A 23428-nucleotide genomic window follows, 5' to 3' on the forward strand; every position below is an offset into this window, starting at 1 on the left:
CATTTCAAATACTAATGTCTTGTGTGGTCCTCAAAAGTTTCTACGTGCTTGTTTTTCTTTACATCTATGTACTTGTTAACAGCTCTCATTGGTTGTGTGCATTGTTTATTAAGAAGTGAATTTTATGAGAACTAATTGTGCTAACATGTTGGCACAGTAAAGGATTGCTCTTGGTGCTTGTCTTAAAAGGTATGGCTGAAGTACTTACTACTACTGAACTGATCCTGTTGTTCAATACATTATGTATGGATAACATTTGAGTAAATTTGTAATTTTGTGTAATCCTCTAGATATTCATCAATTTGTTGTTGCTTCAAACTCCATTTTATTAGGGTGCAGTGAGTCATTTTTCAGCAGTGTCCTCTTATTTTCAAATCGATCAACCACTTGCGCAAGTACAAAGGTCTTAAATTTTGATTTTTGCTAGAGTGAAGAGTTAAATATTACAACCATGACAGCAATTGCCAATGCCTAAACTAACTGCATGTCCAGACACTCAGGTAGGCTTTCTTTTGCAAACTATATTTAATTAGTATTTATAAAAGGATTCGTCTTTGTTGTTTCTTTTGCTTGTAGTTTTGTTTAGCCATAGAGAAGATGAGTCGGAGATGGCTCCAATTTCACTCTTGACTCCATACAAAAATAAAAGGTTCAATCTTTCCACAGGTCAGTGATGCAATTCATGCATTTCCTTATCTTGTTTCTTTGATGAAGAGTTCATAGACCTGTTGGCATCTTTTGTTGTTCAGCTAGTATTATGCTGTATTTTTTTGTGGTGAATTGATATAATCTGAGCAGTGAAAGTAGTTACGGCATGGATTTCACAGAAAATTAATGTTTTTTTTTTTCTGAAATGTGATTGTTAAGCAAGTGTAGTCATATTCCTGTCTAGTGTTTGGGGATCCTTGAACAGTATATAGATATAAAAAGATAAGATTATTCTTTGGTGGTAATAGATGTTGCTGAATTCAGGCATTTGCTGTACAAACATGAAACATTGTTCAAAAACACACATTATGCGAAGCTTTTAAGCAGGAATATATTAACTCACAATACTAAGTTAACAAGTGCTTATTATATTCAGCACAAAATAAATAATCACATGACATATTTGCAACCAATTAATAATATGTTTGAGTCATCATTTTGTGTATAGGGAGTACTGTTGTATTGGTCTCTAAACGTACAAATAATACATTCTTTTCCAGGATCATTTCCATCAAAGTCGATCTCAAATGACATCCACAAATTCTTGTTTTGAGCAATTAATAAGATGTTCAAGTAATTTGTGCTGTTAAATTGTTCAGCAGATGACTTTGTTGCTATCATTTGAGATCGGCTTTAAAGTGTGCTATTAAAGTCGATGTTGTTAACAAAATTAATAAGATATTGTTAATTCTGCTCCTCAAAAGTTGTTGGTATGCAGTTCCATCACCAACTTCAGTGAATTCTTAAAATAAAATTACACTTTCAGCACAATATAAATATTTATATATCACAACATATATATATATATATATATATATGGGTAAACATCAACTATGCGCGTACAACATCGTTACTTTTCTCTAGAAGTGTTTAATGATAACCGTTAGATAATCATTTAATGGCTATTATTTGTACAAAGAACTGTGCATTGTACATGAGATGATGGTGATGTAAATCTTAAGGCACTATAGAATGTCTAGTATATATACTAGTATATAAGTATATATTCTAAATCACCTTGATATGTTTATCCAATATTGGACTCTTTGCTGCCATCCGCCATTGCCATGATTAGTACTCACTATCCTATCAAGAACACACAGCTTCAACCGCGAGACTCTTGGTAACTCCTTTACATGGATCACCAAATGACTTGGCAGAGACCCCAACTTTGCAATTCTTTAACCCAATGCAAGCCTAAAACATATAGATATATATATATATATATTTTGCAGAAACTTAGGAATAGCATGTCACAGAATTAATCCCCATTACAAGGAGGGTGACAAACAAAATTGATAGCAAAAGAACATACCTGTTGGACAACAGCCAGAGCATTAGCACTGCTGCATTTGCCATGGTTGAAGTTTCCACATGCACCGTGTGGAGTTCCAAAACTAGCAAATCTGATAGAAGAGATAAGTTGATCAGGATAAGAGCACTCCAAAGCCAATATCGGCCCCAATCTCCCTCCATTCTGTGGCCGTGAAGAGTTCCAAGCATCTACTGGGCCAGGGTGCAACTCTGATACATGCGCACACACGCTTGCAATCTCTTTTATTGCAAAAGATATCTGTGTAGGATCCCCACCCATCTCTTCAAAAAGAACCAGAGTGTTGCTCTTTAGTTTAATAAATGAACGAGGAACATGGTACCTAGGCACACAATTAATCACACAGGAAACTCATATAAGTGAGATTATTTGAGGCTCAACCAGCTGGATTTTCCAAAAGCAGTTTCAGAAACTCACAGTTGCTGAGATGGTTTCCCGCAGTTCTTTAGACATTTGTAATTCTTGAAAGTTCCTCCATAATTGCAAGAAGAGCAGCCACTCTGTGGAGCAATGTTTTTTGGCCAATATCGCCCAATGCTCTGTCCGTTCACCCATGCCTCACCCTTACCCATTCCGGTGAAGTCCATGGCAATAGGGATATTGCCCTTCGGGGCATCAAAGGTTGTCTGCGTAAAGAAAGAACATGTGATGGGCCTTTAATGACAATAGTTGAAGCACAATGAGTAAGAAAGACAGAACAGCCTTGTAAGTTTCCTAGGAGAGTTGAGAAGGCATTTGCTCTGAATTAGAATTCCAATGTTGACCACTATGTGTTTTACCAACCATCTCAGAAAACGAAACTTGATAAAGGATGCCATAGCTTTCTTTTAGTTCTTCCCCAGGATCATTGACAAGAACAAATGTGATAGATCATCTATCATTCTCAGGGAATGCAAATAAGTTTAGTCCCTTCAATGAATACCATTGTTAACGTTGAGATTAAAGCTCCTTTGCAGATGTATTAACACAAAAGAAGATCCTCGGTGACAATCCTTGTAGGATTGTAGTTGTGATTTCTTACAACTGTACTTATGACAATGGAATGAAAATGTCAATAAACTTTACCTTGTACCATATCAAAGGTTGATTTGTCGGTATGGTTGACAATGACACCCAATGTGAAGCGCCAAAATCCTCAAATTGTCTGGATTGTTCACCTTTTAGTCCAATCTGCACTTGAAAAACTGAAGATGAGAAGTAGCTCACAACAATCTGTAGTAGAAATCAACATAATATTTTCTCACACCAAACTCAGGATCTAGTTAAGTAATAGCATGTTCTTTCTAGTTTGGGAGCATGAAATATCATTTTCGACTCATTCAGCTAGGGAGTAGCACAGAATTGCAGCAAGAAAACTTGTGAAATTGATATTAGATAATATTATTCACTTTGTTTCTTGTAGATGTAGGGGTCTATCAGGTTCCATCAGCAAGACAGAGAGGGCAAGCACTTTTGCCTTGATCATATCCTGCTCAGTCACAGACAACTGACCTGATAAGTCCACTCTTTTGTTGATAAATCTAATGAGCTTAGGCCTTTCAACGTCACGGGTCCAGTAATGCCAGCACCTGATAAGTCAAAAAATGCACCAGAGTTCTGGAAACAAATGAACTCGAATGAGCAAAACTGAAATAAAGTCTTAAATTCTTTAATAACAAGGATCCAAAAATGCCATTACTGAAACTTAAGGTCATTAGCATCACCTGTTTTTTTTTATATTAAATCAAGATAAAACAATTCAATCAGGAATTAGAACAACCTGCAGGCCTACAGTTGCACTCAGAAGATCAATTGTGTTACTCCCTGGTGAAAACATAATGGTCTTTTCCAGAGTAACCTTTGGATTACGACTATTACCTATCCCACTGCCTGCACAAAATTTCCATGGTACTAATAAATTTCAAGAACTAAAATATATAAGTACTATTTATTCATGCGGCAAAAAACATGAATGCAGAAAAGCAACTTCACAATATCAAACAATCTTCTTTTGCTTAACCCAAGAAAAATACAAGGGGATTTAAGTGAAGATGAGGAGCTTGCAGGCAATTTACTCCCATCTTTCCATCATGCATCACCTGAATATTTTTTATTTACGAAAACTTGAAGGACATGGCCAAGAGATTCCACATAAAGGTTAGATAGAGTCCCATTGAAAAGGAATGGCTCACCACCGCTGATTTCAATGCTGTGAAACATACACATACATAAGTGGTAAAAAGCAAGTTAGTTTATCACTTATTGGATACTCAGATGAAATGAAGGGCACTGCTAGCAGGCCTGAAGCATATTATAAGAGACATATTTCAGAAAGAAATGTCCTCACCTGATGGAATACCAAAGGTAGTCACTCACATCAGCAGTGGTATTTATTTGCTCAAGCAACCTGGGTTTTGCAAATGCATCACTCTTTGAGATACCAATTGGTTCATTAACAAAAGTCCACTCTGACTGTAGTGCTTCAGAGGAATGATCAGATTCATTTGCGCGCTTATGTTTTAAATTTTGATATTTTATTTCCAGAGTGGCAGTTTGAGAGTTTATCTGCATGGGAATCATGTCAGTGGATCAGAAATGCGCAAGAAGGCATGCCACTTGGGATTTAACTTTATGAACTTATATAAGAAAATCTAGTTTCTGTAAGATGGATGGGCAAATGCAGAAACGTCAAATATAGGGCATTTAGTCGGAATGTACTGCATGCCTCTTGTTAGCAAGTGATAAATTTTACAATACTATTATAGAAGAAATGGTTTGATCAATAAATTCATATGTTTACGGATCAAACCTGCCTGGCAGGGTTCTTGGAAATGTAAATACAACTTCTCAGAAACAAAATAATGTACCAATCGCTCTAACAATAATCAAGAGGCTGGATTCAAGAAAATAATTTGTAGGAATCAAGTGTGATGTTTATTAAGTTGTAGAGACTTGTAACAATCTTCTTAGTGATAGTCATGCAAGCAAAAAATGTAGATGCCATACCAATGTTTGTGTAAAAAGTGAAGGAGAAAAATAATAATATATTTACCAATGTTGTAATCAACAAAATTCTACCCTGAACAGTAATCAATGTCCACTTAATTATTAGGTGAAGGTAAACCTGAGCAGTATTAAATACAACATTTCTGCAGTCGGGCAGTATGCTCACAGACCATGCTGGCAAATGAAATGACTTGCCATTGAAAATAACAGTTACATCAGACTGGATTCCAATGTTGGCCAGAAATGCAGCACAGCCAGTTGTGTTATACACATGAGCCTGAAGCAGGGGATGGTTAAAATCTTGTTGAAGAGACTTGATAAATAATTAGATTTGTCAAGAATCTTATTCATAATAAGTGCAGACTCAAAATTTGAAAGCTATAAATATCATTGCATAAAACCCACAATCATCGGAAGAAATACTATTTAGGGCACTGCCTTTCACTTTTGAGTAATTCAGTGTCATGAGCATTTAACAGGAAATTATGTTAAACACAGGCATGAAAAACTCAAGTGCTCTTCCAAACTGATGCACCTTTTTTAAAGAGTAAACATACATCATATCACTAATCACTCGAGAATATAACAGCCTTAATTTATAATCAATCAACTCATTGTCAGATTCTTTACATTTGTCTGTAAATGAACAATAACCTAGTAGCTCTCACTACTCTTAGCTCTCATGTTCAATTAAAATGTATGACCCTTAAGCTATCAATTTCATTGACTCCCAAACATTCTGAACTTAGTTAAACATAGAAAATATAAAATTTAAAAAAAAAAAAAAAATCATATCAAGGAATTATATAATCTGACTTTATGCCTTGTTTCAGAAATTAAGGCATGGGATCTAAAACTTTAAATCTCCAGAACATTTAATTGTGGTGGCCATACCTCCACATTTGGAGCAAGAAAACTAGATGTTGGATCAGTTGCCACCAATGCCTTTTCACAAAGCTTTATAGCTTTATGTAGTTCTTTTAGGTGTCCCCATTTTGGTTGCCTTATGATTCCTACAATGTAGGAGATAAAATAGAGAAAATCTTCAACAGCAGGCATCCCCATTCAACCTGATGTAACAGCGTTTCTCTATACAATTAAAAAGTGAACATATGTAATTAAAGCTATTCATAGTCAGCATCATAATGAATTGTCCAATCCTTGATTCATCTATAAAAACTACCAAGAGTATACTAGAATAATTTTATAAAGATACCATCTGGTAAACCTAACACCGCTAAACCATAAGGGGCAAGAAAAATTGAAATAAAAATGTTAACATACAGGTACAATGGAAAAATATAACACCAACTAACTAATTATTTTTGTAAAATAGGCCTCCAGCCTCCATCCCTTACACTGGAACAAGCAGTGCTAATTCTATCACCTAAAACAGGTTAAAACTCCCAAACTTCTCCAAATTGTATTTTAATTACTCCTTTGAGTCGATAATAAGCACAAGCCATCTGACAAATACACTCCTACGGAGCTAGTTGGTACATTATGCGGTGTGCTGTGGTGTGCATTAAATTTCTGAAAGGCAGTAAGTCTAGAGAATATGGCGACAACATTTCTGCATCAAAATTGTTGCCTCAGTTATACTCTTTTAACATTTCTGCATGCAATAACTTGTAGCCAGTGTTCCTATATTGCATACTAACAGAGAATAATTTAGTCATCGAAGGCAATGAGGCAACCATATAATTCAAACTTACCATATTCATCAAGAGGAGCATCATAGTCATAACTTGTAGCAATAAATGGACCCCCTGAAGTGTGACCAAAGTTGGTTCCACCATGATACTGTAAGAAAATATATCAAATGAAATTATAAGTTTCACATTGATTAAAAAATGGACAGAAATTTTAATACTATGAAATAATATATCAAATGCAATGAAAAGTTTCACTCTGATTAAAATAGAGAAATTGCAAACACCAATTACCATATAGTAATTTTGAAAAGTACCACCTCGCTGGAAAAAACGAGCGACAGCAAATGCAATGTCTTGAACTGGTCTATATGGCACTGCTCCACCAAAAGAAAGAAACCTGCAAAATCACAGCTCAGTCAAATGAGATAGATGTAGCAGAAATGCAGAAATAATACATAGGATAAGGCTTTAAAAGCAGGGTGTGATTAACGACAGAAGTATATTTTTCCTCCCATAACCTAATATCTATCAAACTACTGAATCAGTATGATTCTCAAATGGTTATAAAAACCTTACCACCCAGTCCAATTCTCTGTCCACAGTTTAGGTTTCTTGTTAGAATTTGGTGTGAACTGGTCACAGTAGAACCCATTGCATGTGTTAATCTGCAAAAATTTCAAGCAGATTTGCATGTGGCCATCAGACAAGGCATCAACAGTTTAATAATGAAAAAAAAAAAAGAGAATGATTTGCTAACTGATTAGAAGAGTAGGTTCACTTGATCTATCTAGCAAAACATCTTCACATCTATCTCCAAAAGATTCATTTTTTTTTTTATTAAACAGATTGTCCGCTTTCCACTCACTATAGGGTCAGGTGCATCAGCTTGCTGGCACATCACCCATGGAACACTAGTATCAAGAGAGGACGCCATGGATACCAACCAATTGATATATTTTTTAGCTGCTGATCCATAAGCTGACTCGACATGTCCATACTCATTCTCAATCTGCCATGGAAGTGATCAATTAGGCAGTATGGGACAGCAATGGCAAACTCAGAATGGAAGGATAGAAATTATAGCAACCTGAGATAAGATGACAGGTCCACCTTGAGATGCGTATAGATTCTCCTTCTTCATCATATCCACAATTTTTGCTGTGAATTTCTGCATCTCTGCCTGAAATTAGAGCAAATGGCATACCGGCGGAGCAGATGAGAATGGCATATTAGCATATCTATAAAATAATCAGATAAAGAATGATTTGGACCTTGAAAGGTTCATTGTCTGTCCTAAACTTGATTCCGGGGATGAAATGCAACCAAAGAGGGAACCCACTGCATGAAGTTCAACAATAATTGGAATCATTTGATATAAGATTTTTAAAGGAAACAGCTATTTCAGAATTCAAAATGAAATCTTAGAGGCTTGCCCACCCATAGTTCCACTCAGCGCAGATGTAGGGGCCAATGCGAAGATGTACTAAGAGACCAGCCTCAGCCACTGTCTTCACAAACCTCACTAAATCCTTCCTTCCCTCAAAATCATACTGATGTAAAGCGGGTAATGTCATGACATGAATGAAAGAAGAAGAACAACAACAAACCTCAAAATCATCTATCAAGTTAAAACTGTAAATCTTCACAGCAAAACAAATCAAGAACTTGGAATTTTTTAAATATTAATGTATTATACTAAAGAAACTAGATGAAAACACAAACAGATGATTACGGCTGCTGGGTAAGATAATTCAGTGGGGATGGCAGGTAACACGAAGAGAGTTTCGAGTAAGAGAAACATAACTTAAAATCATCACTCAAGTAAAACAAGTAATTAAGTCATTGAAAAAAAAAACAGAGAGGAAAAACAGAGGTCAAATGATCAATTGCAACGCTATAACAGAGTAGACATTGATGTTAGAAATTTATATTTGTGAAAACAACATGGGAAACTGAAACTGACAAAATGCAATGAGTAAGTAAAGAACACATGAGCCGGAAATTAATCATTCCACCCGTGCACTCTTACTCATTGTGTAAAAGTTTGAGTTACAAATCCCACACCTGAGGATCTATTACTATTACTGTCACTGTATCTAATTAGATTTGAACTAAAGACTTATAACTGTCAGTACAATGAGCCAATACCACTGGGTTATGACTCTTCTTGCGGAGAGGCCATGGATGTTCCAGAATCAGAGGCAAGACTCAAGAGGAGGACAAGGCTACCTGATGGTGGACGGGCTCGTGGATGTTCCAGAAGACAGAGGTCTCGATGACGTCGAGTCCCCCAGCCTTGGACTTCTCAATCAGGTCAGGCCACATCTGCGTTCAATGTTCATGGGTTCCTTAAGCACACCATTATTTGGTTTTAATGGCTTAATTTGCTCAAAGGAAAGAAGAGAGACAGATACACACACACACACATATATATATATAATAGAGAGATACATCATCATCATCATCACTGACCTCAGGAGTGCTGCGTGGGTAATGAATGGTGCCGGAGATGAGGACCCTCCGGGCACCGTTCAAGACTAGCGCCCGGTGGTCGTACGTCACATTGGCTCCGAGCACCAGTTCCCACAAGAGCAGCGAGTGGAGGAGAAGAAGAAGAAGAATGACCTTTCATACTGTCTGCGAAGCAAAGATGAATAGCACAGGTATCAATAGAAGATAAAACGTACAGTAGCACTGTATGCATGTAAAAAGTCTTAATTAGATGTTAGCATCAGGATCTGTAGAGGGAGGATAACAGAAAACTGACTAGAGAGGTTTCTGGGCATGACTTCAGCATGCTGCAGAAAAGTGGTTTTGGACATGCCGGATGCATGAGAGCTAGTGTGTGTATATTTGGAGTTCTTGGTGTTATAGGGACCAATTAATATGGTTTGTGTAAATTTTCTTCACTGCATGTGTGTGCTTTCATAGTATGATTAAATGTTAATTATATTCATTGGGGCCTGGACTGGACCACCATCTGATATAATAAAACTAAAATCCTGGATGCTACCATATATATATATATATATATATATATGAGGAAAATTTTTAAATAAAATTCTTGTGGTTTGACTGATTTGTGAAATACATATATAGTTGTTTTTAGTTTGAATTTTTCTGTTAAAATTTTTTTTTACCTTATTTGGTTATGGCAAGATCATCAATTAATTTAAAAATCCATCAACATGATTTAAAAAAAAATAATAATAAACTGACTATTTTACACCTGTTAAATAAGGAATAGTTAACACTGTTACTGATCTTTTTTTTAAAAAAAAAAATTCTTATAAAATAACCGGCATCTTCTAGTTTTCATGAAGAACCGGTCTTAAATGAAGACCCTGATTTTTAAAAATCTGGGATTGAACCAGTGACCAGGTCGGTCAGACCAGTGAACCCAATTAATTATATTAGAATTTGGGTGAGGATTTCTAAGCTTGTAGTTTTGTTTAAGCTCAAAAAGAGAGGAGAAGCGGAGGGGGCTGGCTTCAATTCCTACTCCATACAAGATGAAAAGATTTGAGTTTTCACACAGGTCAATGGTAAAATTCATGAATTACCTTCACTTGTTTCTTTGATGAACAATTTATAGAACCTGATCTGATAGATATGAAAGTGTAGTTATATTGCTACTTGGATTAAGACTGAATTTGTAGAATGTGGTCTGAACAGAATATGAATCAAACAGTGAAAACTGTAAAAAAAAATCTTATAGGAAAAAAAAAATGAGAGCTTTTACCAAAAACTCATTGTGATGCTAGTATTCTCATATTGTTTTTATAATGCACTCAGACAAAAATTGACTTCTCATATTGTTTCTATGATGAAGAGCTCATTGGAAAATTGACATCTTTCTGCATACTTCTAGCATTAGGCACATATCAAGTTCTTTTCAATATGAAAGTATAGGTTTCGAGGGTGTTGAAATCCATGGCATGCATGGATATCTACTTGACCAATGAAATACGGAGGCTCTCTCCCTATGTGGACTATATGGAATCCGGAGATTCAAACCCCGAAGTTTTTAGTCTCAACATGGCAAAGTTCATGAATGAGTTCGGAATTCTGCTGTGCGATATGGTGGACCCTAGGATGACTACAGCCAGAAAGTCTTCTTCCAATGAGAAAATCTTTCAAAGGAACATAGCGAAGAAGGTAAAAAAACAATTGCTGATAACAATACAGCCTTGATTACATTTCTGATCCAGTTATCAGAGATACACAGATTACCCATTTCTTGAATCTAATGCTAAGTACCTATTTACTATCTTGAATATGTTATAATCTTTTTAACTTGCTTGGTCTCTGTTTACTATTTCTCCTTGCTTGTTAAAGAACTTCATTAATTTTTCCGGGTTTTCCCAAAAATTGACACAAAAGAGATGATCATCAATCTAGACCTTAAAGTAAATAGAATTTAGCACTAGGTAAAGAATCTAGATGCTGGCCATTACATTTCTGATCCAGTTGTCAGATACACAGATTACCCATTTCTTGAATCTAATGCTTAGTGCCTATTTACTGCCTACCGTCTTGAATATGATTATAATTTTTTTTTTTTTAAGCATAGTTTGTCTCTGTTTACTATATATCTAATGGCTTATTGAAGAACTTCATTAATTTTGCTGGTTCCTGAAATTGTCACAAAGATATGATCATCATTCTAAACCTTAAAGTAAAGGGAATTTAGCACTAGATGAAGAATCTAAAAGCTGGCCATTATAGAAGTCATCTATGTATAAAGGTAATTTTGGGTTCCACCTCCATCTACGTCGGAAATGCTAATAAATGAGGTGGTCCTGTAAAGGTTCTATGAGATTGGCTTTTTCGTTATATACAAATGTGATCAATTCTCATTGGTGGTATGCTTTGTTAATTAAATTAATCAGGGCATCTCTAGCACTAACTGGGTATTAGATTCTGTGTCTAAAGAACAAGCAATTGATCTCCATGTTCTCTTTTTCTTGTCTGTCAACACTTGTCATCTAGATTTTGCTTGCCTTGCGATATCGTCTCCAAGACTCAACATGTTTGAAGTTCAACAGATTCTATTTGACCATATGATTTGCGACTCTAGTAACAGAACAATCAAAATCTAAGTTCTCTTTTTTGATTTGGATTTATTAAAGTGTTCTCCAATTCAACAAATTGCACAAGAACAAGTACGTGATGGATTGTAAAACAAAAAAAAATGGTTACAATGAAGAACTTTCACTGTTTTGCTTTCTTTCTTTTTATCATGGAAGAATACTGAAGATTAATTTAAAGGCAAGGCCAATGACACATTCATCATTGGCTGTGTTCCATTAGTTATTATTCAATCGGCTTTGAGCTATGAGGATTAAGCAGGACCCCTTGAAAAAGAATTGGACTAATCTATTTATACAAGATGATATAACGCATTATATTATGCTTTGGATGGTGCAAAAGTATTAGAATGAGTTCCATACTTTGAGTCAAATCCTAGGAATCAGCGGGTCCCTCAAGCCGGAAATTTCAGTTAAGTGGAAGTAGGGAGAAAAGGATCAAATACCTCAATGTTTGAATCATGCTATAGGTCAACAGTGTAGTATAAATAGAACTCATCGTCTTTTTTTTCCTTTATTTTCTTCTTCTGTTTGTGGTCCTGCTTATCGCCTTCATTGTATTTGTCATTGGAAATCAGAGCACATTGCCATATATGAAGAAACATGACTGTTATGAACAGCTTAATTTAATCAAGCTTGCATGACAATAAACCATCAGAAAAAGAGAATCCAGAAAGATACACAACAGAGCTGATCATAAGTGATTCTCCGGGAAAATTAAGTTCTCATAATCTCAAAGCCGGCCAATTATAATCCGACAGAGCTCCTTTGCTTTTGATAAAGTTCATTGAACTTTTTCTATCTCTTTCAGACATATCAAACGTTGAGTGATGGAATCGAATTCAAGTTTTTATACCCAAAAATCGGTATCTTTGCGGCTGCTAATGACTAAAACCACCAGTTGTCACACCCCTAACCTTAGACACACAGTGAAGTGACAATGTTCATAAGGTTCCCCACTGATTTTACAAGATTCTTGACCCTCAAAGGGGCTCTGGATTTTGTATTATATATTGGCCGAAGAACAAGCATCGTTGCCCACAAACCATTAAAGAAATAACAAAGAACCATTGAGGCCTTAGATAAGGATGCAATCACATGAAGCAAAACTAGACCTTGTGATATAATAGAGAGCCATTAGTCTAAGAATTGTTATCATTTTCTTTGTGATGTGTAAAGTGTAGTAGAAGCACTAGTTATTGCTATTTAATGATCTTGCCACTCGGATTAGAGCTACAAGTGTCACAAGAGAGAAAGAGCAAGAGCAAGAGCTCAAGCATCTGCATCAACCTCGAAGCTAGTTCAAACTAGTGGGAGGTTGTGTGCTTAAAGAAAGCGAAAGAGAAAAAATGGCAAGAGGGAAAGTTCAGATGAGGAGGATTGAGAACCCGGTGCACAGGCAGGTCACCTTTTGCAAGCGCCGTGCAGGGTTGCTCAAAAAGGCGAGGGAGTTATCGGTGTTGTGTGATGCTGAAATCGGGATCATCATATTTTCGACACATGGAAAACTCTATGAACTTGCCACCAAAGGGTAAATAAATGTTCATTTCTAAGTAATTTTAGTTTTTCAGGCGTTGCTAGAATTAATCTTTGTGTACTTTGTTTGTAATGCAAGGAATATGCAAAGTTTGATTGAGAGGTATAAAAACAGTTGCGCCGAAACTCAAGCTGAAGGTGCTGAAACAAACCAAACTCAGGTATGTCTCTGCTTGATTTTACATGCAAAGGATTCATTATTTCTCTTCGGTGATAGTTTTTGTTTAAATGATTTCAACATCTACAAGTTACAGTGCTCTTTTCTGATAATTAAGTTGGTTCACTGAATTTGAAACAGCATTGTAATTATACTGTCGGAATTATTCATCACTTTTTAGAAAATATGAAAAAATCGCACTAATTCTCTTTTTTATATCAGATTGGCCAACTAGATTGAACTTCAAGACACCTCCTGTTAGAAAGAATCTTTTGTTTCAGGCTTAGCATCCACAATCTAATTCTTTCCATGTCTTTAGAAAAGTAACTGCTTTTTCTTGACTTATCGTCTATTGCCTTCATACTAAGCAACAATTAAGACTCATAACTTAATATTTATCCTCAAGTTAATCAAAAGAAAGTTTCGATGTTCTGATATTTCTATCGGTGATATTATGATGAGCAGGAGACAGTACAGGAAATATCAAAGATGAAACAAGAAATCGATTTACTTCAGAAGGGATTAAAGTACATGTTTGGAGAGAGGACAATGGGTCATATGACACTCGATGAACTGCAATCCTTAGAGAAGTACCTTGAGATATGGATGAATCACACCCGTGCGGCCAAGGTTACAAGTTTTTAACTCTCCAATTAAAGACAAATTCATTGATGAACTTATTTAGTAAATTTAGATATGAACATACAAGTATATCGATCTCTCTCATTCTATTATCACAAGTTCTTGGATTTCTTCTATTTTAAAGAACATTAAGTTAAGCACTTCGGTGAGAAAAAAAATCCTTAGAATATTGTAGATTCAAGAAATCTTTCTTATCTTATCAGCATTTCTGGAGAACTTTTAAAAATAATTTAAACTATAAACAATCCAAACGAGTCTATCATTTACTTGGTCTACATTTAGCATGGTATCAGAGTTTGGTTGATGTATTTATGCATAAACTAGTATGTATTATAAGTTGTTGGATTGAATTGTGTGGAGATAATATGAATTAATTGCTTCTGAATTTATGTTCCCAGATGCAAATCATGTTCATGGAAATTCAAGCACTGAAGAATAAGGTTAGATCTAACATCTTCTCATTAATTAATTTCACCGAAATGAACAGAAACAAAACCGATTTCCCGGTTATGCAGGAGGGAATTCTGAAAGCTGCCAATGAACTTCTGCAAGAGAAGGTACAAATTGTGTTACCAAAATTAGCATTAGATTAAAACAATGTGCTTGAATCATTGTTCCATAAATTTTCTGCAGATATTGGAGCAAAATGGAGTGTATGATGTGAGCCCAATGATAGCAGATATACAGTATCCACTAACTATACACAGTGACTCACTAACTATACAGAATGAATTATTTCAATTTTAGCAGCTGGAGAAATTTATTATGGTGCTGCTACTGAGATGATGCTGATAATAATAATAATAATAATCTTGAGACTTTGTAGTCTAAGAAATAAGTTGTAGTGTTGGTACTTTGTGATCTCAGTTTGTGGTTTGCTGTTGTTTTTCTGCTGAACTTTTTGTGACAAATTTGTTGTCTGAAGTCTTGTGAACATTTTGCTGTTGTTATTGCAGTAATATAATAAATGTATATCATTGTGAATGCAGATTGATAGTGTTGTTTTTTTGCATGTATGATTCAAAGAAATGTGGCAAACTAAATAAAAAAGTTCATGTCCATCATATATCTTTAATCATTTATTAAATAAGTTTTAGTTTGTCAAGAATTTTGTTCATTTAAGAACCTTTTTTTCAATGAGTAATATAACTAGTCATTTAATTCTTGCAAATTAAACAATTAGTTGTTAATTTTAATGATAATAAAATACAGAACTTATTTCAAGTAAACTTATTCAAATAATATGATGATGAACTATGAAATAATATGATATACAATAAAAATATAAATAAAAAAAAAGCAGCCGTTTTCTAGAGACATCGAGTGGATTTTGAATCTATGGACGTCCAAGAGCGATTGGATCATCATCTAACTATCAAAAACCATTATCTATTAGTAATCTATGGACATCCACGGGCCATTGAATTAGCATCTAACTGTTAGAAGAAGGAAGAATGAAAGAAGAGGAGAAGAAATGGATCAATGCTCATCTCATATTACTCAACAAGTGTGATCATGGGGCTTCATATAGAAGCTAAATGTATAGTTATACGTATGTATATACATACATACATCTAATATACATACACATATCTAACACCCCCCCCTCAAACTCAAGGCGGATCATGTGTCTTGAGTTTGGACAACATAAATAGATGCTGATCACGTGTCTGGGCTTTAGTGAAGAAATCAGCCACCTGAACCTCGGTAGGAAAATAATGAAGCAACACAGTATAAGCACGGACGTGACAACGAGTGAAGTGTGCATCCACACCAATGTGTTTGGTCAACTCATGCTTGACCGAATCAGCAAATAATCAAGGGCTCCTGTACTGTCGCAGTGAATAGGAATAGGAGAATGAATTGGTACACCAAAATCCTCTAGAATGGAGCGAATCCAAAGCACCTCCTGTACTGTAGAAGCCAAAGCACGAACCTCAGCCTCAAAGACTCGACTTGGCAGCAATCGTTGTTTCTTAGTCTTCCAAACAACAAGGGAAGACCCTAGAAAGATACAAAGAGCGTGATAGAGACCTTATCATCGTGGAGCTCGCCCAAGTAGCATCAGAAATAGGCCCCAGTAGTCAAGAGTGGACTGGTGTGAGTAGAACAAACTACGCGAGACAGGTTACACGAAGATATCGCAAAGACGCGAAGAAGATGTCCATAATGAAGAGGTGGGAGCCGCAACAAACCGACCGAGAATGTGCACAGAGATGAGAGATGTCGGGGACGGTAACGACGAAGATATACCAAGCTACCAACAAGATGCCGATAGCGAGTAGGATCCGTAAGGGAGTTCCATCGAAGCACGGTCGCAAATGCAACTCCATCGTGTAGCGGCAAGACGAGTATCGGTCGAGCCGGAGCGAGCAAGAAGATCAAGAGTGTAAGTCGTCGAGATAATCGATAACCATCAAGATGAGATGTGATCTCGATACCCGTAAAAATAACGGCGGACCTAGATCGCCATCAAGAAGGTCTCACACGCTTTCGCTTCACGAAAAGTGATATGAGCGTAATCATCACCAAGAAGAATCATATCATCCACATACGTAAGAAGAATGGTCCGGCCCACGAGGTGAAGAATAAATAAAGATCGCTCGACCATGGATGCTCGAAAGTAAATCCAAAGAACCTCAACAATCAGATCTGAATCTCTCAAACCCGAGCACGAGGAGCCCCGCTGAGACCATAGAGAGCACGGCGAAGACGACAAACGGATCCTCGGAGGCACCAAGGCCGGGAGGAGGAGTTACGTAGACCTCCTCTTTCAGGTCCCCATGAAGAAAGGCGTTCTTCACATCAAGCTGATGAAGAACCCACCGACGAACAATGCAATGAAAGAACTAATGTACTAACAGTGTGCATGTGGGCCACAAGGGCAAAAGTCTCCTCATAGTCACGACCATACTCATGCTGAAAACCGCGAGCAACAAGACGCGCTTTATAGCGCTTGAGAGATCCATCAGAACGGGTCTTCACCCGATAAATCCAGCGACAAGTAATAGGAATAGCATGAGCAGGGAGAGGGACAATATCCAATGTGTGAGTTCGAGACAAGGCATCAAGCTCCTCAACCATGGCGGTCCGCCACTCAGGAGATCGAACCGCTTCCCTGTAGGTACCTGGCTCAATGACATCTGAGATACTAGTGCTAGAAGAAGCATAACGAACAGGTGGATGTAAAGTGGAGCGATCTCGTAAAGAGTAAGGAGGGGAGGATACCTCAGGAGCTGGATCAATAGTAGGGGAGGCGTCAGAGAGGACCGGCACTGGTGGAGTCTCTGCAGGAGAAAAGGGAGGGAAAAGAAAAGAGAGAGGGACCGAGGGAGAGGGAGACTCAGTAGAAGAAGGAGGGGTATAAAAGAGGTTAGCTTCATCAAATGTGACATCTCGAGAGATACGGATACGACGGGTAGCAGGATCATAGCAACGATAACTTTTATGCTCAAGGCTATATCCCAGAAAAACACAAGAGACAAACTGGGCGGTGAGTTTGGTCCGTTGCCGAGGTAAGAGCAAAACAAAACAACCACAACCAAAAACACGAAGATGATCATAGCGAGGAGGTGTGTTATGAAGACACTCTCCCGGGCTGCGATCATGGAGATGAGAGGAAGGCTGGAGGTTAATTAGATAAACAGCCATACTGACAGCATCAGCCCAAAAGTGAGGAGGAAGAAATGCACCAAGAAGAATGGCATGAGCCGTCTCTAAGATATGACGATGCTTGCGTTCTGCTACCCCATTCTGAGGATGAGCCCCAGGACAAGATAACTGAGGCAAGGTGCCCTCAGAGGACAAAAAAGCATGAAAAGCCTGAGAAATGTATTCACCACCTGAGTCAGATCGGAAGATCTTGGCTGAGGCAGCAAACTGGGTGTGAACCATGGCTATAAAAGATCGATAAATAGATAATAACTGACTACGATTATGCATAAAGTAGATCCAAGTAAAGCGAGTGTAGTCATCAATAAAAATAACATAGTAGCGGTTACCTCCTTTAGAAACAAAAGGAGCGGGACCCCAAACATCAGAATGAATAAGATCAAAAGGAGCAGTAGTCTGAGATACACTCATAGGATAAGGAAGTTGGAGCTGTTTACCAAGCTTACAGCCAAGACAGACAATATCAGAGGAAGGAGAGACAGCTCTTAGGACGCCAAGACGAACAAGAGATAACAGACGAGAGTGACACAAATAACGGAGACGATGATGCCACAGATGATGAGATAAAACGGTAGCATGACAGTGATGAACATCCTTAGCGGAAGATGATAGATGAAGGGTATCTAACACATAGACTCCATCATGGCGGCGGCCAGCTCCAATCACCTTCCCACTGTGATCCTGCACATGACATGAGGTACAGTCAAAAATAACCTGACAACCATAATCAGTAAGCTGACTAACAGACATAAGATTCATGGATAAACGAGGAACATGAGATACAGAGGGAATAGAGAAAAAAGTAGAAGAAAAATGACCAGTAGATGAAATAGGAAGCATGGTGCCATCAGCAGTACGAACACGTGTAATATGTAATGGTGGACGAGAATGATGAAGATAAGTGCCATCAGGAGTCATGTGAAGAGAAGCACCAGAATCAAGAAGCCAGAGAGGACAGGAACTACCTGGAGCAGAAGGAGGAACCTGAGCTGACCGTGCATGACCAGTGGAGTCTGCGAGGTGAGACTGTTGAAACTGGCGAAACATCGCCAACAATTAATGATCAGCAGGAGACAGAGACGGAGAAGATGATGTAGCCGGAGACGGTGGAGCAGGACAGCCCTGAACAGAATATACCTGCTGGTGGGAGTGAGGCAGCGGTAGAAGAGGTGGTGAAGGAACAGTACGGGGAAGTCCACGCTGCTTCTTTCGACACTCACGCTCAAGATGACCAAACATGCCACAGTAGTGACAAACCATAGTGCGTTTCGGCCGTGTAGAAGAAGAAGGCCGAGATGAGACAGAAGGTGTCGGGGGTCGAGTAGATGAAAACGAAGAGACAGGAGGAAGGTGAGGGACAGCAAGAGCACTACCTCCCCCTGTAATAGAAGCCCGGAGAAGGGTTTCCTCAGCACGAACAAAAGTGAAAGCATCATCCAAAGAGTAGACCGAGGGGGCATGCAGCAACTGAGCCCGAGTTTGCTCAAACTCAGGACGAAGGCGCATAATGAACTCATACATACGTCATGTCCCATCATGACTACGGCGACGGGAGCAAGACTCAGAACAAGTAAGGATCTGGGCAGCATGAGCAGCACAATAAGGAGGAGTCAGAGCATCAACCTGACGCCATAAGGCACAATACCGACTATAGAACTGGTCGACAGTATCCTCGCCCTGCTGAAGACTAGAGTGAGTCTGATATAAGGTGTAAAGTTGCGCCTGACTGGAACCACAGTAGCGACACTCAAGATAATCCCACATCTCCCGAGCAGTGAGAAGGTTAGCAATCTGAGTACGAATATCAAGAGTGTTCGTCTGACAGATTATCATCTTAGCTGTAGAATCGTCAGCAGCCCATTTCTCAAACTGCTGCTCAAAGGCCGTGAGAAGGACAGAGGCCTCGGTGGAAGGAATGGTGTCAGGAATAGAAGGAGCAGAAGGAGCAGTACTAGTACCGTCAACGTGACGAAGAACGCGAATGCCATCGAGAATTCGCTTGAGAGTGAGCCGCTATGCAATGTAGTTTGTGCCATCAAGTACAACATCTGAATGATGGAGATTGCGATGACGCATATCAGATAGCACTCCACTGAATCCATAGCCATCCATATTTAATTATAGATATAATAATAATAGGTTTTTTTTTTTTTACGTGTGTACAGTGTCAATCAAATCAATGTGGTTGCTTTTGAGGACAGAGAGCCTCTTGAGATTGGCATTTTATGTTTGGAAAAAGGCACAAAGCCTTGATTCAAGGAAGTTGAAAATGGAGGGCTGGTGGGCTGATCATCATCTTCCGGCGAGCGCGCGACCGCAATCAGCGCGCGGGGTTGGGGTCAGTGGGCCGGGCGGCAGGCTGGGGCGCGAATCGGGGCGTGGGACCGGAGTTAGTGGGACGGGGCCGGGGTCAAGCGGGCCGAGGCGGCGAGAGTTAGGGACGAGGGCCGGTGGGTCAAGCGAGGTCGGGCGAGGCTGGGCCGTGGCGAGGGCTGGGCGAGCCGGGCGAGGTCAGGTGAGCGAGTGAGGGACAGTGAGTTAGGGTGTGATTTTTAAATGTATGAATGAGGGAGGAAAAAAAAGAGGTATAAGAAAAGAGGGAAGAAGAAAGGACTGGCCGGAGAGATGGCCGGAGAGATGACCGGAGAGGTGGCCGGAGAAGATGGCCGGAGAAGAAAACCTAGTCTGATACCATGTTAGAAGAAGGAAGAATGAAAGAAGAGGAGAAGAAGTGGATCAATGCTCATCTCATATTACTCAACAAGTGTGATCATGGGGCTTCATATAGAAGCTAAATGTATAGGTATACATATGTATATACATACATACATCTAATATACATACACATATCTAACACTAACTATCAAAAGCCATTATCTAGTACCAACAATACAGTAGGGAAATTATTTTCTATACAAATATGTGTAGACACATTTAATATATTCCTATCTGCATTAGTAAAATAAAAATAAAAACATAACAAAGGCATACTTGAAGGCATAATAGAAGAAGGCGAGTAGAGAATTAAAATTTATTTTTCAAATAAATCTAAAAAATTATTCCAAATAATTTTTTTTAATACAAAAAATATATTCCTTATAAATATGAAATAAACAAACTGAGTTAGTTTTCAAAATTATAATTAACTGAACCCATATGGTCCAAAATCTTTAAATTCAAATATAAAAATAATTAAAGTTACATAGGGATAAAGCATACAAAAGTTGAATACTCTTGCATGATTATATTGATATAATAATAATAATAATAATAATAATAATAATAATAATAATAACAAAATTAAAATTAAAAATGTAATAATTTAACACATATTAACTTATAGTTGAGAAAACAAAGAAAATTACTTAACCAATTTAATAATATAAATAATAATTACACCGTTTCCCAAATATATTTCATGATATAATATTCTGAAGAACCCTAATTTTACCCCTAAAATATAAATTCAGCAAACATTCGTCTTTATATATATATATATATATATTTGTAAAAAATTTTATTGGTACAAATCCCTTCTATTAAATCCGTTCAAAACTGACTTTAATTAAAGTAGTCGAACTCAAATTCAAATTAAATCAATTTAATTGGGTGGTCTTGAATGGACTATAATTCTAATTAAGTTTGAGTCAACTAAATTTGATTTTAGTTAAACGGACTTGAACCAATTTAATTTCGACTCAATTAACCAAGTCTAAATGCTAACAAGTATATATATATATATATATATAGTCCACAAATGATAAAAAGTAAGAGAAACAACAAATGATAAAAAGTAAGAGAAACAGCTTAAGAAAATAAAGAAACAGAGAGAATGGGATGCTAATCCAACGGCCCTTAGGGATATGTAGATTCAAAATGATAAGCAAGTCCATGAAAGATGTATGCTTATATTATATATACACACACACACACACATTTCCTTCTTCTTCCCATCATCAGCAACTGAACATGCATCTAAAAATCAGCCATTCAATCATTAGCATCACAAAGAAGAAGCCCACCTTATTTGCACAAAAGTCAAAAAAGTTTTTCAGGTATCACTATTAGCTCCTTCATCCTTCCACTTGCACAATTGCACACTCACCTAAACACTATCTTTCAAAAACAATAACACACAACCAACCTAATAATAATACCTATTATCAATTTATCATAATAACCATCATCCATCCACTCCTTAGTCCTTCCCCTTAAATTGCATGCAACCACCGACCGAACCCAAGTGCACCACAAAAAGTTTTCCCAGCTGGCTACACATGCGCGTTCATGTGCCACTAACATATCTATATATGGACACATAAACTTGCCCCTAGATTAAAAATTGACAGTGATGCAAAATAGATTTGCTTAAAAAACACTATGTAATATTTTCAATTCAAAAGTATTTATTTTTTTTTATTTTTTTTTTTTTTTATTTTTTGAAGTAGGGTGACAAGGACCTATAAAATTTATTAAAATTAATATAAAATTTTAATAATAAAATAATAATACATATAATAGTTATTCAAAGTTTTAAATCAATCTGAACACATCATTTATATATATATATATATATATGAATTTACATCCCTATAGATGTACATAGATAAAAAAATCTTATATATATTGATTTTTTTTTATGCTTGATTTTGTAATTTTTATCCATTTTTTAGTGGATAAAGTGCTCCTGTTGTGTTTAATTTGGGCTGTGATATTCTCTTTTTGTTTGGATTCTCTCCTCCATTTTGTTATTGTTTTAGAGTCTTGTAATCTTTTTGTTTATTTTTCTATAATATTTGTGGTTTATTATAAAAAAATTCAAAGTTAAATAAGAAATTAATATTAATTTTGTTATATGATTTAAGTTATATAAACATATTAGTCTTAATTTTTTTTATATATTAATAAACATTCAGTAATTCACTAAAGTAAAGTTATTATTATTTGAAATAAATTACCATTAATTTTGTGGGGGCATATATCAAGATTTTCGAATTTAAATACTAAATAAGAATGATTTAGTGTATAATTAAATATTTAGTTTTGAAAAAAAAATGTGGTTAAATCATCTGGAAATGAACAAAAAGTCCCTCCAAAGTTCAGGTATTCACAAAGAAAACCCCATGACTTTGAGTATTCCCAAAAAGGACCTTTCTTTTTCTGACAGGTTATTTTTCGGACTTGTCTGACATAAAGGTAACATATGTTAACTGGGTTGGCTCTCAGTTTTTAAGCGAAAACAGCAAATTTTAAGCAGAAACCCATAATTTTAAGCGGAAAAGTCAAATTTTAAATGCAAATGTGCTATATGGTAAGTGAAAATTTATGTGGTTAAGCGAAAACACCAAATTTTAAGCAGAAACCCATAATTTTAAGTGGAAAAGTCAAATTTTAAACGCTAAATGCTCTTATATATTAAGTGAAAACTTATGTGGTTAAACAAAAACACGCTATGTTAAATGAAAACTATATATTTTTAAGAGTGAAGATACGTGTTGTAAAAATAGAATAAATTAACGGAATCAGTGCGATTAATTGAAAAAAATAAACTATCGAGGATTGAAAAAGTAAACCATCGAAAAAAAGAGGGATCTGTCCCAGAAATTCAAATGTCAGAGGGTCTGGGATGTTTTGAAACTTTTAGGGACTA

General features: G+C 36.8%; 2 protein-coding genes across 5 annotated transcripts; one reads left to right on the forward strand and one right to left on the reverse strand.

Moving 5' to 3' along the window:
• The first annotated feature begins 7 nt into the window (after window positions 1-7).
• LOC120262378 (MADS-box transcription factor 26) lies at window positions 8-15042 on the forward strand. 2 transcript variants are annotated; one of them, XM_039270477.1, is made up of 7 exons: window positions 8-666; window positions 13003-13302; window positions 13387-13468; window positions 13930-14094; window positions 14505-14546; window positions 14622-14663; window positions 14740-15042. In XM_039270477.1, exons 2-7 carry the CDS (start codon window positions 13121-13123, stop codon window positions 14851-14853), a joined length of 627 nt encoding a protein of 208 aa, XP_039126411.1. In that variant the 5' UTR covers window positions 8-666; window positions 13003-13120; the 3' UTR covers window positions 14854-15042. The 2 variants fall into 2 exon arrangements, with proteins under 2 accessions (XP_039126411.1, XP_039126412.1); XM_039270478.1 differs by lacking the exon at window positions 8-666 and having other exon boundaries at window positions 12579-13302.
• LOC120262373 (beta-galactosidase 6-like) lies at window positions 1532-9238 on the reverse strand. 3 transcript variants are annotated; one of them, XM_039270471.1, is made up of 19 exons: window positions 9154-9238; window positions 8911-9006; window positions 8119-8231; window positions 7953-8019; window positions 7769-7861; window positions 7547-7690; window positions 7258-7346; window positions 6973-7078; window positions 6742-6829; window positions 5921-6039; window positions 5193-5303; window positions 4368-4585; window positions 4120-4229; window positions 3801-3910; window positions 3533-3637; window positions 3107-3211; window positions 2459-2667; window positions 2024-2363; window positions 1532-1905 (listed from the first exon to the last, which is right to left on the reverse strand). In XM_039270471.1, the coding sequence occupies exons 2-19, from the start codon at window positions 9004-9006 to the stop codon at window positions 1798-1800; spliced, it is 2331 nt and encodes a 776-aa protein (XP_039126405.1). In that variant the 5' UTR covers window positions 9154-9238; the 3' UTR covers window positions 1532-1797. The 3 variants fall into 3 exon arrangements, with proteins under 3 accessions (XP_039126405.1, XP_039126406.1, XP_039126403.1); XM_039270472.1 differs by lacking the exon at window positions 5193-5303; XM_039270469.1 differs by lacking the exon at window positions 9154-9238 and having other exon boundaries at window positions 5145-5303; window positions 8911-9095.
• Window positions 15043-23428: the final 8386 nt, after the last annotated feature.

Source organism: Dioscorea cayenensis, chromosome 5 (assembly GCF_009730915.1).
Source record: "Dioscorea cayenensis subsp. rotundata cultivar TDr96_F1 chromosome 5, TDr96_F1_v2_PseudoChromosome.rev07_lg8_w22 25.fasta, whole genome shotgun sequence".
Lineage (NCBI taxonomy): Eukaryota > Viridiplantae > Streptophyta > Magnoliopsida > Dioscoreales > Dioscoreaceae > Dioscorea > Dioscorea cayenensis.